Consider the following 16451-nt stretch of genomic DNA (forward strand, 5'->3'; position numbering starts at 1 on the left):
TTGATTTGCATTTCCTTAATAATCAGTGATGTTGAACATCTTTTCATGTGCCTGTTGGCCATCTGTTTATCTGCTTTGGAAAAATGTTCAGATCTTTTGCCCATTTTTTAAATTGTGTTGTTAGTTTTTTTGTTGTTGAGATGTATGAGTTCCTTATATATTTTGGATATTAACCCTTTATCAGGTATATGGTTTGCAAATATCTTCTGCCGATTGTTAGGTTGTCTTTTCATTTTGTTGATGGTTTCCTTTGCTGTGCAGAAGCTTTTTAGTTTGATGTAGTCCCAATTGTTTATTTTTTCTGTTGTTTCTCTTGCCCAGTCAGACATGGTACTTGAAAATATGCTGCTAAGACCGATGTTGAAGGGTGCACTGCCTCTAGTTTGTTCCAGAACCACTAGGTTTTTTAACATAGTAATCATAGTCGTTTTAAATTCTGTCTGTTTCAACCTCACTGAGTCTGGTTTGTCACTTGCTTTGTCTCTAGAGAGTGGATTTTTTTTCCTGCTTTCTTAGATATTTCATAATTTTTCATTGAATGACAAATGTGTATTTGGATGGGACAGTAAAGACTAATATGTATGCCTGCATAGCATGCCTGTGCTGTTAACACTGGGAGTTGAGTCAGTTTAGTTTGAAGTTGAACGAGGTTTGGGTTTTTTATTGCTAAGGTTAATTGCAATGTACCACCAGCTTCAATTCCTCTAACATTACCTTGTAATTAGAGTGGGCTTGGTTTGCAGGCAAGTTTCTCTTAATAATCTTGCTCTACCCTCCGCTTTAGTCAGTCCCTGTCTGGCCTCGGGGAAAGTCTGTCTCTACACCCTCGCTCCTCCCCCAGCCATGGACTGCTGTTGCTTGTTACTCCATGTTTCCTGCCCTTTATGTCCGTACTCTTTTTCTGTTTTGATCTGTATGTATTGGAAGCCATGAATTGACACCAGTAAATGGCTTTAATTCTAGCTCTCTGCCTTTTCATATTTCTCTTTCTTTTTTCTGATATTGAGAAACCCATCTCCTCTTATTCCTAACGTGTTTAGCTGTTTGTTTAATCCTGCTGTAGGAAACCGGTTTCGTGGCCTTGCTAGGCTGCTGCCGTGTTTAGTGCATCTGCCTCACGTGAACCCCTCAGACGTCTCTCCCCTTTGTTTGGCTGGCTTCACTTTCTGCATGTTGCTTCTAACTTGTCTCCAGGACCTTGCTGCCCACCCTAGGCATAACTTCTTGGCACAGACCCCTAACTTCAGGAGCTTCTGGAGTGAAATATTAAACAATGAAAGGAGGAAGAAAATGGAGCTATTTTGATGCCTTCAATTTCAGAATTTCTTTTCCAGGTTAGACATTATAACAGGGCCTTGAGATATGAGAGCATTTTCTTCCCCTTACTTTCATTCTTATCTATGTAGAGGACTATGTAGAGGAAGTACTAAGTTTTTTGGGTATAGTTGACATACTGGATTAATTTTCATATCAAAAGGCATATGATTCAGAATTAATTATGAGCAGCTTATGAAGGAGAAGCATCAGTCTTGGCTGTTTCATGTTAGCCTCCCTGTCTGAAGGTTGAAACAAAATGTTGAAATTTTGGTTTTGCTCTCGCTGTAGGAAAACACAAGAAATGCTGAAAAAATATGTGATGTTACCAGTATTTTCATTTTTGCCATTTTTATGCCTCAGACCTCAAGAAGAAACATTTTGGAGTGGAGGGACGCATGTGTACCTTAGAGTTAGAGGTGTGACTCCCTATTCTGCCTCCCTTTCGTAAGGATATCTGGCAAATTATTTACCTTCTATAACTTAACTTTCTTCATCTCTGAAAATGTGCAAGAGCTCATTTGAGAGTTGTTGTGAGGATTAAATTATGGGAGAGCACCTAACATAATACCTGAGTCAATAGATACTACTTTACTTTTCTTTCTCCTTTGACTTTTTCTTACGTGGTAAATATTCTATGTTTCTAATGGATGGGGAATCTTTTATTTAACAATAGAAATCATAAATTAATTTCTTGGAATACAGTCTATTCTACTAAAAAGTAAATAGAACGTGTTTTACTTTTCTGGTTTTCTTATATAATAGGATTTTACTGGCCATTTTGCTTTTCTACTTGATCATTTTACATTGAAAGCTCTGGTCCATATTTATTCTGGGAAACCAACAACAAATCTCTGCGATCTGCTCAAAATAAATAAAACATAGAAAAATAATTTGAATATGACTTTATTCTAATACTAGATAGACAATAACTTCCTACGTCTTACATAAGCCAGAAAACTAACTATAATTTGTAACGTGGCTTATGCCTTTCTTATATTAAGGTAGTATGTAACTAGAATAATGAACATTTGACATGCATTCTGTTTTCTTATATTGGGAACCAAATGAGGGTTATATGCCATCCTAACAAAGTGTTCCTCTCTCTTGTTGATTTATTAATGTCATAAATGTGAAGCTTTATTATTTTATTTTCTTAGGACAAGGCTATTTATGTTAAATATTCACAAGTTAAAAAATCTTGATGATTTATTATGTTTATTTGATGCCAGTTTCAAATATATGGCATTTCTTTTACAGGATTGTCTCTTCTCATTTTTTAACGTTTATCAAAGTGGCATCCCTGCCTGAGTCAGATGATAATATAATTTATGTGGATAACTGCTTCTGAAATCTCTCAGATGAAAAAGAGAAATGGTTGTGTGGAGTTTAATACATTTCACAGATAATAAAATCAAAATAAAAGAAACAACAATAAAATCTTTCTTTACCAAAACAAATATTCTCTATTGCCTATATAGGTAGGATCGTTTCTGAATAAGTTCAGAGATATTTTCTAAGACAAATAGGATATCTTTTTTTTTTTTTTTTGAGGAAGATTAGCTCTGAGCTATCTGCTGCCAATTCTCCTCTTTTTGCTGAGGAAGACTGGCCCTGAGCTAACATCCATGCCCGTCTTCCTCTATATGTGGCACGCCTACCACAGCGTGGCGTGCCAAGCAGTGCCATGTCTTCACTCAGGATCCAAACCGGTGAACCCTGGGCTGCCGAGAAGCGGAACGTGTGCACTTAACCACTGCGCCACTGGGCCGGCCCCCTAGAATATCTTTTTTTGACCTAAAGTCTTTTAAGTAAAGTTCTAAAAAAAACAGAGAAATGTTAGAGTGTTGATTTTCCTCATTTAAATATTAGCCATTATTGTCCTTATTGCACTAATTCTCATTTTATTTTTGAAAAGCCTGACTTTGCTCCAGAAATTGCTGCCATTTTCACTGAAAATTCCATCTGTTCGTTTTCTATAGATGTGCTGGTAATTGGGCAAAACTTTCCAGTAAGCTTTGCTGACCCAGATAACATTTTTAAATATACTCTCCAACATTTTCCTCTTAAATGTGTGAGTTCATCTATACATTTGTATACATTCATACATGTTTAAAGTCACAATAGTAATACCAATTCGTGTGTCATAATTGCAATTACAGTTACTGGTTTGACAAGTCGGAAGACAGAGTTTGGAGCTACCACAGAAATTAGAAATTTAGCTTTGAAATCCAGGATAAAAGGGAGCCACAGAGGAGGAGCCCCCAAATTCTGCATGTATTAAGCTATGTATTTAGACCACAATGTTTTATTTCCCTTTATTTGTTTTCAACAACTCTATTGAGGTTAATTTACATACAGTAAAATACACCCACTTTAAATGTATAGTATGTAATTAAATGTATAGTTTGAATTTTAACAAATGTGTGATAGCTGTTGGAGGGAATACAAATGATACGACATAATTTGGCAGTGTCTGGTAAACATTTAAAACTTAAAATACTCTGATCCTGTTAACCCACTTCTGGGAATCTATTATCTAAAAGTAACTACTTGAATGCATACAGTATACTTAGAAGGATATTTAGTTGCACTAGTGTTTGTAGTAGCCAATGTTTGGAAATACCTGAATTGTTACATCTGTTACGATAGAGTACTTTGCAACTATGAATGTAAATTTGATATATTTTAACCAGGAAAAATATACTTGATATATCCAGTGACAAAAGAAAGTTATAGACCAAGAGTTCTAAGTTATAGCTGGGGGTGGGGGTGGGGGCAGTTGTGTGTGTTCCATTCATCCAGTTAGCCATTGTGATATTTTGGGCAAGAAATAATGGCAGCTGGAACTAAAATGGGTTGTAGAGATGAGAGATATAAATGGTTTCAAAGGATTTGGGAGGCAAATTCAAAAGGATTGGGTGATATTTTAGAGGGGGAAATGAGGCAAAAGGAGGAGAAACCTGTCTCCAGATTTCTGGGTTTTGGTAGTTGACTGATGGTTGAACAGTGATTAGATAGTGAACATTTGAAAAATAGTAGTTTGAGAGAGGAAAGTTTTCAGTTCATTTTAAGTATTTGGAGCGTGAGGGGATTTTGCTATATGTTCAAGTGGAAATAGGTGGTAGACACATGTAATGGATCTGGTACCCACTGGAGAAGTCTTGACTGGTGATGTAAATTTGGGAGTCACTTGCTGTGTAGCTGATAATTGAAACAAGCACATGTGAAATTGATCAGGGAGACACTTTAGGATAGGAAGAGAGGGGACCTAGAATCAAGCCTCGAGAAACACAACATTAAAGGTCAGATATGAGGAGGAGGAGTCAGTGAAGGAGGGAGGGGAATTGTAGGGTTATTGAACACAAGGGAGACAAGTATTTTAAGGAGGAGCTGGTGAATAATGACTGAAAATGCTCTTTGCTCATATGTGTGGCTAATACTTAGCAGGAGCTGTTTCAGGGGAATAACGGGGACAGAAGAATTAGAATGAGTGAGTGGTAGGAGAGGAAATGGACACAGGAAGTTAGACAACTTTGTGAAAATTGGAAAAGATACTTGTGTTATTATGTTAGTAGCAGGAAAAGATAGAGTAAAAAGCCAGCTACTTAAAAATCATATGTGTGGGGGCTGGCCTGGTGGCATAGTGATGTTTGCATGCTTTGTTTTGGCAGCCTGGGGTTTGTGGGTTTGGATCCTGGGCAGGGACCCACACACCGCTTGTCAAGCCATGCTGTGGCAGCGTCCCACATACAAAGTAGAGGAAGATTGGCACAGATGTTAGCTCAGGGCCACTCTTCCTCAAGCAAAAAGAGAAAAATTGGTGACAGATGTTAGCTCAGGTGCCAGTCTTTAAAAAAAAAAAAAATAATGTGGTTAAATCTTGATGGAAAATGTTGAGACATAAACATGCTTATAGTAATTCAAGGGCATTTATCCTGATTGGGTTGTGTCTCTCTCTCGCTCTCTTTTTCTTTTTTAATATTTCTACTAAGCTTTTATACTGTGGATGAAAATTCCACAGCTTAATGTTTTCTCTTAGATTTTTTTGCCAGCTGGAAATGCAGATAGTATCAACATCAAAACTAAGACCTTCCCTTTCAATTAATTGTAGTTTCAAGCCATTCCATCTTGGGTAGCTTTCCTCAATATCCAGTTTACAAACATTTTCTCTGATTGCTGTGTGTTCCAGGTACCAAGGAGATGCCTTTTTTACCCCTTTACTTCTGTGTATCAGTATATTGAAGTAGCGTCCTTTAAGACGTTAGCAAATACTTATTGATGGCTATAATTTATGAATATTCATGCTTTTTATCTCAGATATTCAAGATTAAAGCAGTCCAGTTGGCTGAGAAACTCCTTCCTGCCTTTAACACACCTACTGGGATTCCCTGGGCAATGGTGAATCTGAAAAGGTAAATTCTATTTTTATGTAGTTATCTTGTTTTTAAAGAATTAGATTGAAGGCTGGCCTAGTGATGTAGTGGTTACGTTCATGCGCATTGCTTCAGTGGCCTGGGATTTGCTGGTTTGCATCGCGGGCACAGACCTACACACCGCTCATCAAGCCATGCTGTGGTGGCATCCCACATAGAAGAACTAGAAGGCCCTACAACTAGCATATACAATTATGTACTGGGGCTTTGGGGAGAAAAAAAATAAAATAAAAAAGGAGGAAGATAGGCAACAGATGTTAGCTCAGGGCCAATCTTCCTCACCAAAAAAAATAAATAAATAAAAAAATTAGAGATTAACTGAGTTTTTGACCTTTTTAGTTATAGAAATTTCTAACGATCTGCCTCCACCATACTTTTTAAGACGTAAATTGTTTTTCTCTGCATATGTGCAGAAGGATATTTCTTTAAAATGTTTTCTAATTTTTAAAAATATGTTCTTTACTTTGAAACAGTTCACCTGCCTTAACTGTATTCTAGTTTCTGCTGCTTGTATCTCTAAGTTTAGATTTCTCTTCCTCTCTTGTATGGTTATATATGTTTTTTTTATTTGCTTATTCATTTCCATTTAGTGCTGTAATGTTTTCAAAGTGCTTTCCCTCTCTTGCTTTTTGTACCCTACCTGTTGATCTTCTAAGTCAAAATGGAATGCAGTATGCCTTAAAATCAGGGCTTCCTGTTGCTGGATGCCTTATAGTGATAAGGGAAGACGTAATTTGTGATGTTGACTGTAGGATCCTTATTATAGTATTTACACTATTGAAGTTCAAAGTGAGCTCTTAAAACATTCTTTGCAATCTGTTTTGTTCTAATAGAAAGCACTGGTTTGACTTAGAAATAGATGAGATGTTTTATTTAGACAACTTTGTAAGTCATGCAAAGATATGCAATAAAATTTGAATAATGTCAACATATTTTAACTTGTATTTAAATAATTTATGCTGACTGAAATTTTTGCTGCTCATTTTTTCTCCAAATGAAATTTATTATTCATTTTAATGTTGAAGCTTGGAAATTATGTGAAAATTTGACTTTTAGGTTTCTTTCCCCCAGACCCTTTAGAATAAATTTAGGAGTATTTATTTTCTGTAGACGTGGTTCTGTGACAACTTTATTTGAAAAAACTGATCTATTTTAGTTATTTTTTTCTAATAGAGGACTTTATGGAGTTTAGATTTACACTGAGAAATCAGCATTTAATACTGAACATGAAGTCTAACTTTACTATTCTCTGATTTCATGCACTATGTATAATGTAAATTACCTCCTTGTGAGGAAGAAGCTGCCTGGAGTTCCAGAGCAACCTCCCCAAAAGGATATGGCCAAACGGTGGTGTGTACATACCTGTTCTCTTTCCTTAGTTTCATGACATATTTTCTGGTGTTTCCTTCAGTACCACTGCAGAGTCATATAACTCTCATAGATAATAGGAAATTAAATTAATTTAAAATTTAATTCTGAGATGAAGAAAGACTGCAGGACTTTTTTTTTTTTCTTTTTTTCTGTGTAGAAGAAGAGAACTGAAAAATCGAGCTTAAATTGCAAAACTTCAAACTTAGATTGAGATGAAAGAAAGATTTTCAAGGATCATATCTTGAACATTTTATAAGTTTAATTTTCACTTAGTTTCTTTGTATACATACAAATGCATATTTTACTTGAGTTTGTAGATTATAAATAATTATTTACCAAAGGGCATTTTTTCCTTTGTTTTGGTTGAGGTGTACACATATCCCACACACATGCCTTCGTCCTCTCTTGATGCCTGAAGGTCAACCCATGTGCACAATCTGGCATATTTATCTTCTGCAATATGATGCGGTGTGCAGGAACACAAACGTGTACACTGATGCAACTTTTAAAATGTTTTGTGGTTTGTTTGGTTGTCAGCTTTTCTACTAATTTCTGTCACTCAGCACTATCTCATAGACTATCTCATATTCCAGGTCATCTGAGAAAGCTTTAAGTCAGTCTTTGGGATGACAACTTATTGGAACCTAGAGTATATTATCATACATAGGTTAGGTAACCTATCCATAGGTTATACCGTAATTTATCCAGTCCGTTCCCTATCAGTGGTATTTGTTTGTTTCCATTATTTTGCTACCATAAACATTGTTACAATTGTACCCTGTTATATATGTGCTTGTGGAGTGGGGATTTTTCTCTGAAAGTGATCCTCAAGAATGTGATTGCTGGATCACAAGACATGTCTTTTTCATTTTTGTGGGACACATTCTAAAGTGTGGGATTGCTGGATCAAAGACTATGTGTATCTTTAAATTTAATAGTTACTCCCAAAATGTTTTCCAAAAAAACTGTAGTTCATCATGTTTTCACCTGCAACGTATGAGAGTGTTTAAATGCCTGCAGGTCTAAGTTCTGTTTACTTTTTGACAGACAACAGATGGCTATAAAGTATTATTCATTGTTATTTTCAGCCTAATAAATTTGAGCATCCTTTTCATAAATTTATTGGACACTCAGATTTGCTTTTTTTGTGACTTATCTCTTCCTAAGTGTTGATCGACTTGTCTTTGCAAAAGTGCTTTGTAGATTTTAAATTAATTCTTTTTTCCCTGTTGTACTACTTGTCTGTTGTCTTTATTTATAATAATTTTTCATTCTTAAGTTTTAGATTTTTATCTATTAAAATGTGTCTTTTATAACTTTTGGGTTTATAGTCTAGGTTAAAAATATTGTCTCCACTTATATCATATAGTCTTTTAGATTTCCATAAAATGTTTTTATAATATTGCGTTTTTAAAAAAATTCATCCAATATGATGTAGATTTTTCATCAGTTGCCTTTATCAGATTGAGGAAGTTTCTTCTATTCCTGTATCACTGAGAGTTTTTATCATGAATGGGTGTTGAGTATGGCCAGATACTTCTTTTTCTTCATATAGGGAGATGATCATATGATTTTTCACCTTTATTCTGTTAAATGCTAAATTACTTATTAGATTTTCAAATGTTAAACCAACTTTGAATTCCTGGGATATTCCCTGGCCATAATGTATTATCCTCTTTGTATTTAGCTGTATTTGGTGTTAGAGTTATCTGGCCTCATAAAATGAAGTGGGAAATAGTCTTTCTTCCTTTATTTTCTGAAAACATTTGTGTAACACTAGTGTTACTTCTTCCTTAAGTGTTTGATGGATTCACCTATACAATTATCAGGGCTGGAAATTTTCTTTGTGGTAAGGTTTTGATAAATGCAACTTTTCTAATATATATATAATGGCTATTCAGGTTTTGTTTACATTTTTTGTCAGTTTTAATTAATTGTATTTTTCAGGGATTTCTCTGTTTCACGTAAGTTATCAAATTTTTTGGTGTGCAGTTCTACGTATTACTTTCTTATGCCTTTCCTGTTTCTAGGCTTTGTAGTGATAACCTCTCTTTCATTCCTCATTTTGGTAATTTGTGTTCTCTCTTTTTATCAGTATGGTTAGGCTTTTTTCACTTTGGTTAATCTTTTTAAAGAGTTAACTTTTGTTTTTACATACATTAAGTTAGCATTAGTTCTATCTTTTGTGTTTTCTGTTTCATCAATTTCTGCTGTAATTTTAGTATTTCCTTCCTTTTCCTCATTGGAGTTTGATTTTGTGTTTTTAGGCTTTTTTACACTGGAATCATAGGCCTTTGATTTTAGACCTTTCTCTTTTTTATCCCCTAATAAGCACTTTTTCCTGTAAGAATTTTAAAGCTATAAATTTCCCTCTAAGGACTACTTTGCCTGCATCCTAGAAATTTTAATATGTTGTTTTTTCATTATCAAAAAATATTTTCTAATTTCCCTTGGGATGTCTTCTTTGGCACATTCAGTTGTTTATAATTGTGTTGTTCAATTTGTCAAATTTTAGATTTCTTAGGTATGTTATTGTTTTGATTTCTAATTTAATTGTGATCAGAGAAAATGCTCTATGATTTCAGTCCTTTTAAATTTATTGCAACTTATTTATGGCTCAGTATATAGTCTTTGTTGATAAATATGTAGTCATGCATTGCTTAATGACAGGGATATGTTTTGAGAAATACGTCGTATGTGATTTTGTTGTTGTGTGAACATCATGGAGTGTAGTTACACAAACCTAGATGGTATAGCCTACTACACACCTATGCTATATGGTACTAATCTTATGGGACCACCATTGTATATGTCGTCTGTCATAGACCGAAACATCATTAGGCAGTGCGACTATGCTTGATTGTATATTCTGCAGTTGCTGGGTGTAGTGTTCTACAATATCAGTAAGGTTAAGGTAGTTGATGTTGTCTGTCTTTCCTGATTTTTTATTATTTAAGTTAATCAATAAATTAATTAATTGAATTAACTAATGGTATGCTTGTTTTATGAGTTACTGAGATGAGATATTAAACCATTCCAACTATGATTGTGGAATTGTCTACTTCTCTATTTCTGTAAGGTTTTTCCTTCATGTATTTTGAAGCTTTATTCTTAGGTACTTACACATGTATGATATGTCTTTCTGATTTCATCCTTTTATCATTATGATGTGTCTCTCTTCATTTCTGGTAATAGTTTTGTCTTGAAGTTTGTTTTATCAGATGTTAATGTAGCTACTCCACCCTTCTTATGCTTACTGTTTTCATAGTATATCTTTTTTTACTCATTTATTTTCAACCTCACTGAATTGTAATAATTATAGTCCTTCTTTTGGAGACAGCATATAGTTGGATCTTGCTTTTGTTTTTCAGTCTGACAATATCTGCCTTTTAGTTGGAATGTTTAATCCATTAACATTTAATTTAATTATTGATGCAATTTGATTTAAGTTCTCTGTTTTTTCTTCATTTCTCTTTTCCTAACTTCTCTTGAATTAACAAATATGTTTTAGAATTCTGTTTTAGTTTATCTATTAGTGTTTTTATTTATTTCTTAGCTTTCTTTTAGTGATTGCTATAGGGATCACAGTATACATAATTAAATTTTCAGTTAACAGAGTTAATACTGTACTACTTTATGTAAAGTATAGAAACATTTCAACCATACCTGTCCATTTACACCCTTCCTCCCATCCTTTATGTGCTATAGTTGTCAAGTGAATTACATCTAATATACTATAAATCTCAAAATACATTGTTAAAATGTTTGTTTAAATAGATTTATTTCAATGAAATTGAGAGGGATAGTAGTCTAATATTTATTCAGGTGTTTACTATATCCAGTGCTCTTCATTTCTCTTGGAAGATCTGAGTTTTACTCTAGTATCACTTCACTTCAGCTTTAAGAACTTTATTTAGCATTTCTTGTAGTTCTAATCTGTAGGGGTGAATTCTTACTGTTCTTTGTTTGGAAAAGTCTTTGCGTTCATTCTTAAAGGATATTTTCAGTGTATGTAAAATTTTTGTTTGATGGGTTTTTTCTTTCTATACTTTAAAAGATGTTGTTTGGCTCTGATCTAGTTTCCATTGTTTCTGATAAATAGGAATTTGAATTGTTGTTTTAATAATATCTTTTTTCTCTGCATGCTTTGAAGATTTTGTCTTTATTTTTGGTTTTCAGCAGTTTGACTAATAAGATGGGCCTCAGCATGGTTCCTTTTTTTGCTGCTCCTCGCGCATGCTACTTTAGCTTTGCTGAGTTCATATGCAGAATTGGGGGCGTCTCCTCTCCAGGATTCCTGCTCCCTCTTTCTTCAGCAGCTGTTATTGCTTCGAACACTGGCTTCTGATTCTTCAACAAAGAAAGTCTGCTAGTTTCTATCAGATTTCAGCTGTTCTGCCTGTTTTGGACTTTCTTTGGCCTAAAAGCTATAAGAAAATGGGTAACTTACCGCATGGTTGCCTATTTTCTTAGGTCTCTACCATCCTCAGAATCTGCCTGCTTTTGTTCATTATTCAGTGACTTCAGGTCACTGTCGTTTTGCGTTTTGTCCAGAGTTTATAGTTTGTTTTTCTGCAGGGGAGACTAGTTCAGTCATTAGGAGATTTCAGGGTCATAATTTGGAGTAGAAATTAGAAAAATTTTGATAGATTTATTCTTAGATTCTTGACTTTTTAAAAATGCTATGATAAATGGTATTATTTTAAAATTTTCATTCTCTCTTTACTGCTGGAACATAGAATATGACTGCTTTTGTAAAGTTATTTCGAATTCAACAATCTTCTTATTTTGAATTCTCTTGTTCATATCAATAATTTGAGGTTTTTTAACATTTCCTTTATATACAGTCATGTCATGTGTGAATAAGGACAGTATCTCTCCACTCCCCCTTTTACTGTATTGGCCAGGACCTTAGAGTACATTATTGAATAGAAATAGTGATCAAGGAATTCTCAGTAGAAAGTGAGATTTTCACCATTAAGAATGATGTTAGCTGTTGATTTTTTTGTAGGTAACTGTTATCAGTTTAAGGCAGTTCTATTTATTTCTAATATTTTAAGATTTTTAAAATAATCTTGTATTGTGGAACTTCTTAAAGCTATTTTTCTGTAGTGATTAAAGTTTTAAGAATTTTGTTCCTAAATCATTTTATTGCAGCCATTTATACTGATTTGTTTTCCAATGAGAAACCATTATTATATTCAAGGAATAAACCCAATTTGATCAAGATGTTCTATCCGTTTTTATATATTACTGGATTTTGTTTGCTAATATTTTGTTTAGGATCTTTGCATCTTATTTTTTTATGTATGAGATTGGTCTGTACTTTTTCTCTTAATCTTGTTCAGTTTTGATATCAAGGTTTGCTTCTCTTATAAAATATGGTAGGTATTGATCCTTCTTTTTCTATTCTCTTGAAGAGTTTGTATAAGAATTTTCTTTTTTCCACAGATGCTTGATAGAAACTTCTGGTAAAGTGACTTGGGTCTGGATTCTTATTTTGAGAAAGTTTTTATACTGCTGATTTAATATCTTTTATCACTTAAATAAATTACATTAGGCAATTTGTTTTCTATTCACTTAAAGTAAATTTTAGTAAGATGTACTTTGCTAGGGCTCTGTCCATCTGATATAATACATTAATTATATCCTTGTATCGTTTACTCTCCATATTATCTGCTATGTATCTTTTTATACTAATATCAGACACTCAGTAAATGATGGTGTTCAATTTTTTTCTGCATACCCCTAAGCAAGATACTGTAGACATTTTGAATGAAATGACACAGTTCTCACTTTCAAAGAACCAGCCAGGGCTACGTGGTTGTGATATTCAGTGGAATGACACATGACAGGTACCTAAATATTATGTTATAATGCAGATGACATCATCATGCAAGCAACCTGATAGGAGATTGTTGGAGAAAAGGAAATTTACTTTTATTTAAGAAGATCAGGGAGTTTTCATGGAGCAGTTTAGTTTGCTTTTGTAAAGGAGTAAGATGTTAGTAGGTGATACAGGTGGGATAGGGCATTTTGAGTGGAAGAAATAGTTTACCCAAAAAGGGATGCAGAGATGAGAAAGTACAGGGGAGAAACTTGGACTTTTAGAGGAAGGGCTGGTGATGAAATATGGGGGACCAGTATATATGAACCTCCAGATGCCTCAGCCAATCCTTTAAGTATGGAGACTTACAAAAGGGCAACAGTGCCATTTCTGTAAGGGGCTCAACCTTTAACTAGAAAGCTCGCTTTGGAGTTACTGAGATAAATTTCATTATCAGGAGACTGAAGGAAGATCTGGAAAGTGTATTTGAAATTCTTCTCTCTGAAAAAGTAGCAAGACGTCTATGGGGCATAAGTAAAGAAGGCCCTAGACATCATTACTACCCCCTCATTTGTAGGGATAACTTGGGAGACAAACAACATTTTTCTTGGAATCCTTTGCTCTCTTGAAGGCAACAACATAGAAAAGCAATGATACTTTACCCCTGTACTAGATTCAGTCCTTTTGCTGTGTACATCCATCCAACAGAACCGTGCCTGTTTTGTTGACCACTGTATGCTTAGCACTTAACATGATAACTGCATGCATCGTGTGCAAATAACAGTTATCCCAGGCAGAAGTCTGATAAGCAGTGTTATGATTCTGACATGGTTGGCAAAAGCACAAGGAATGAAGCTAAGCTGAGTATGCAGAGTAGAAGCTGAGCCAGCAGAAAACCATACATGGAAGGCTTCATTAAAAAGAGAGAAGGAACCACACAGATTAAATTTCCCAGCCAACAGCTTCAGCATCCTCCACGTAATCCTCAAACTACTATAGCACTGAATTTCTACATCTTGACCACAGAGGGTTATTCTGTTATCATCCGTTGTTCAGTGAAGGGTTCTAAGAGGAAATGGTCTACTGTGATTTGGGGTAAATACTTAGCTTGGATTGATCTCTCGTTGTTCAAGAAGGAATAAGTGGGTAAAAATTAGGACCTTTAAAAAGATTTTATGCCTTAAAATTTGGAGAACCCAATCTAAGAGGCAGAGAAAGCAGGCATTTGACAAAGTTTTACTTCAGGAAATATTTAAATTTTAAACATATCCTTCTCTTGAATTTTTCAATCATGTTGAACTTAAGGATACTATAAAGTAACACAAAATTTAGGGGAAATAAACTAGGAAAAATGTTAGTGGCAGTAATGGTATTGGTAGCATATGAGCATCATTCTTAATATATAAGTAGCTTTTTTACACTATAAGAAAAACACCCACCAATTATTTAAAAAGCTGCTAATTACATGAATAGGTAATTCAGAAAAGAAATAGAGTTGAAAGATAAACACGAAAAATCTTTAGTCACTTAAGTAATCAAAAAAATTTAGATTTAAAATATAAGATTCCAATTTTTTTTTGCCTAGAAAATTGACAAAAAGGGAATGATGTTATCTAGGATTGGCAGAGTGAAGAAATGAAAACCGTGTATGTTCTTGGAAGTGGAAATTTGAGGAACTCGGAAGGTAGATTGGCAGTAGGTTTCAGAAACCTTGAAATACGCCTGCGCTATGATCTTGTAATTTTACTTCTGGAAATTTATATTAAGGAAGTAAGTGAAAGTATGCACAGAGATTTAACTGTAAGGTTGTTCACGGCAGTGATGTTTATATTAATGAAAATAGAATGAAACTGCATTAAATACAAAGGAGGGGCATGTCCATACAGTGGAATGTGACATAGCCATTTGGAATGATGTTCCAGAAGTGAATTTTTGAGGAAAGATTATATTTGTGATGTATTAAGTGAAAAAGCAACATATACAAGAATGTGACCCTATTTTTGCATTAAATAAACGTACTCTGTCATGCTGGCTACCCACTTCTAAGTAGGAACCAGAATTCACTTTCTTACTGTCTCTTCCCTTCCTTCTCAGACTACACAAGCAGCAGTAAAATAGATTCCTCCCTCCCTCTCCCTCTCTGCCTTCTCCTTCCCTCTCTCCCTTCCCTTCCCTCTCTCTGTTTCCCCCCACCAACATTTTCTCTTCTCTTTTTATCTAACTAGATGTTTTAATTGGAAAAAGAAATGCATGTATTGGGTGAATGTACATGTATTGAAATAGCATATATTCTCTATAAAGTAAGCTTCGATTCCAAACCCCTAGTCCCTCCAGGAAACCACTATTAAAAGTTTCTTAGGTATCCTTCCAGACATGTTATGTATTATATATGCGCACATGCCCTTGTATGTATGTATTATTTACTTGTGGTTTTCATTTAACAATAGGTCTTGAGACTTATTCCATATCAGCACTTTATATGTATTTACTTCATTCTTTTTAAGAACTTCATAATATTATGCTTACAAAAACACTAAAATTTATTTAAAGTGAGTTTCCTATTAATGAACTGTTAGGTTCTTTCCAGTTTTTTGCTATTAAAAAATGCTAGAGTTAGTCTGCATATGTTGGGAATCATGTGTGTGCATATGTGTGTGTACATGTAAACGGGTTGGTCTATCTTTGGTAGAAACGCTGGATCAAAGAGTTATGTGAACTATTGATAGACACAAAGAGGATATACCAGTTGACATTTCCATAATAAGTGTGTGAGAATGCCCTTATCCAAAATTTGCAGATACTGTTTATTTTTATCAATAGATAAAAAATGAAATCATATTTTAATTTTTATTTCATTGATTTTTGAATATGTTTTATTCAGTGCACATCCTTTTTATATCCTTTCCTGTTTTCTATTGGATATTTTAGACATCAGTTCTTAAGATCTGTTTGTATATTAACTAAATTAGTACTTTGTCATATATATTGCAAATGTTTTTTGCTATTATTTATGAGAATTTTTTTCTTCAAAAATTTCCATCTTTTTCTGTACAATAATGGTTTAATTTTTTCTTTTATATCTTTGATCCGTCTGGAATTTATTATGGTATAAGAAAGAAGATAAAAATTGAGCTTTAGTTTTCTGAAATGTTTAGATTATTGCTCTGATGTTACTTATGAAATAATTCCTCTTTGCCCACTGAAGTAGTAATTTTATGATAAAATATAATAAAGTATAAAAAGTACTTTCTTAGTTTTGTTAATCTATTTTATAGACTATCTTATATTGCATTAATGCATTTATTCTAACTCTAGTTTATTGATTTAATTATTATACTATAATTGCTTTATGGTCTGATAGTGTTAGTCCCTTTAGTATCCTGTATTTCAGCATTTTCTTAGCTGTTCTCACGTGTTTGTTTTCTTCGTGTGAAATTTAGGATTACTATGTCTAGTTTGTTTTTTTGATCTTTTATATTTTAGTTGGATTTGCATTAGCTTTA

General features: G+C 33.9%; 1 protein-coding gene across 4 annotated transcripts in view; it reads left to right on the forward strand.

The window, feature by feature from the left end:
* Nucleotides 1–16451, forward strand: part of MAN1A2 (mannosidase alpha class 1A member 2) — a 196087-nt gene that overhangs the window by 89299 nt on the left and 90337 nt on the right. For all 4 annotated transcript variants that reach the window (XM_044749479.2, XM_014848270.3, XM_070487132.1 and 1 more), the window contains exon 6: nucleotides 5635–5729. In XM_044749479.2, coding sequence (XP_044605414.1) covers nucleotides 5635–5729 — 95 coding nt within the window. The remainder of the gene's footprint in view (nucleotides 1–5634; nucleotides 5730–16451) is intronic.

This window comes from Equus asinus, chromosome 16, assembly GCF_041296235.1.
Source record: "Equus asinus isolate D_3611 breed Donkey chromosome 16, EquAss-T2T_v2, whole genome shotgun sequence".
Taxonomy (NCBI): domain Eukaryota; kingdom Metazoa; phylum Chordata; class Mammalia; order Perissodactyla; family Equidae; genus Equus; species Equus asinus.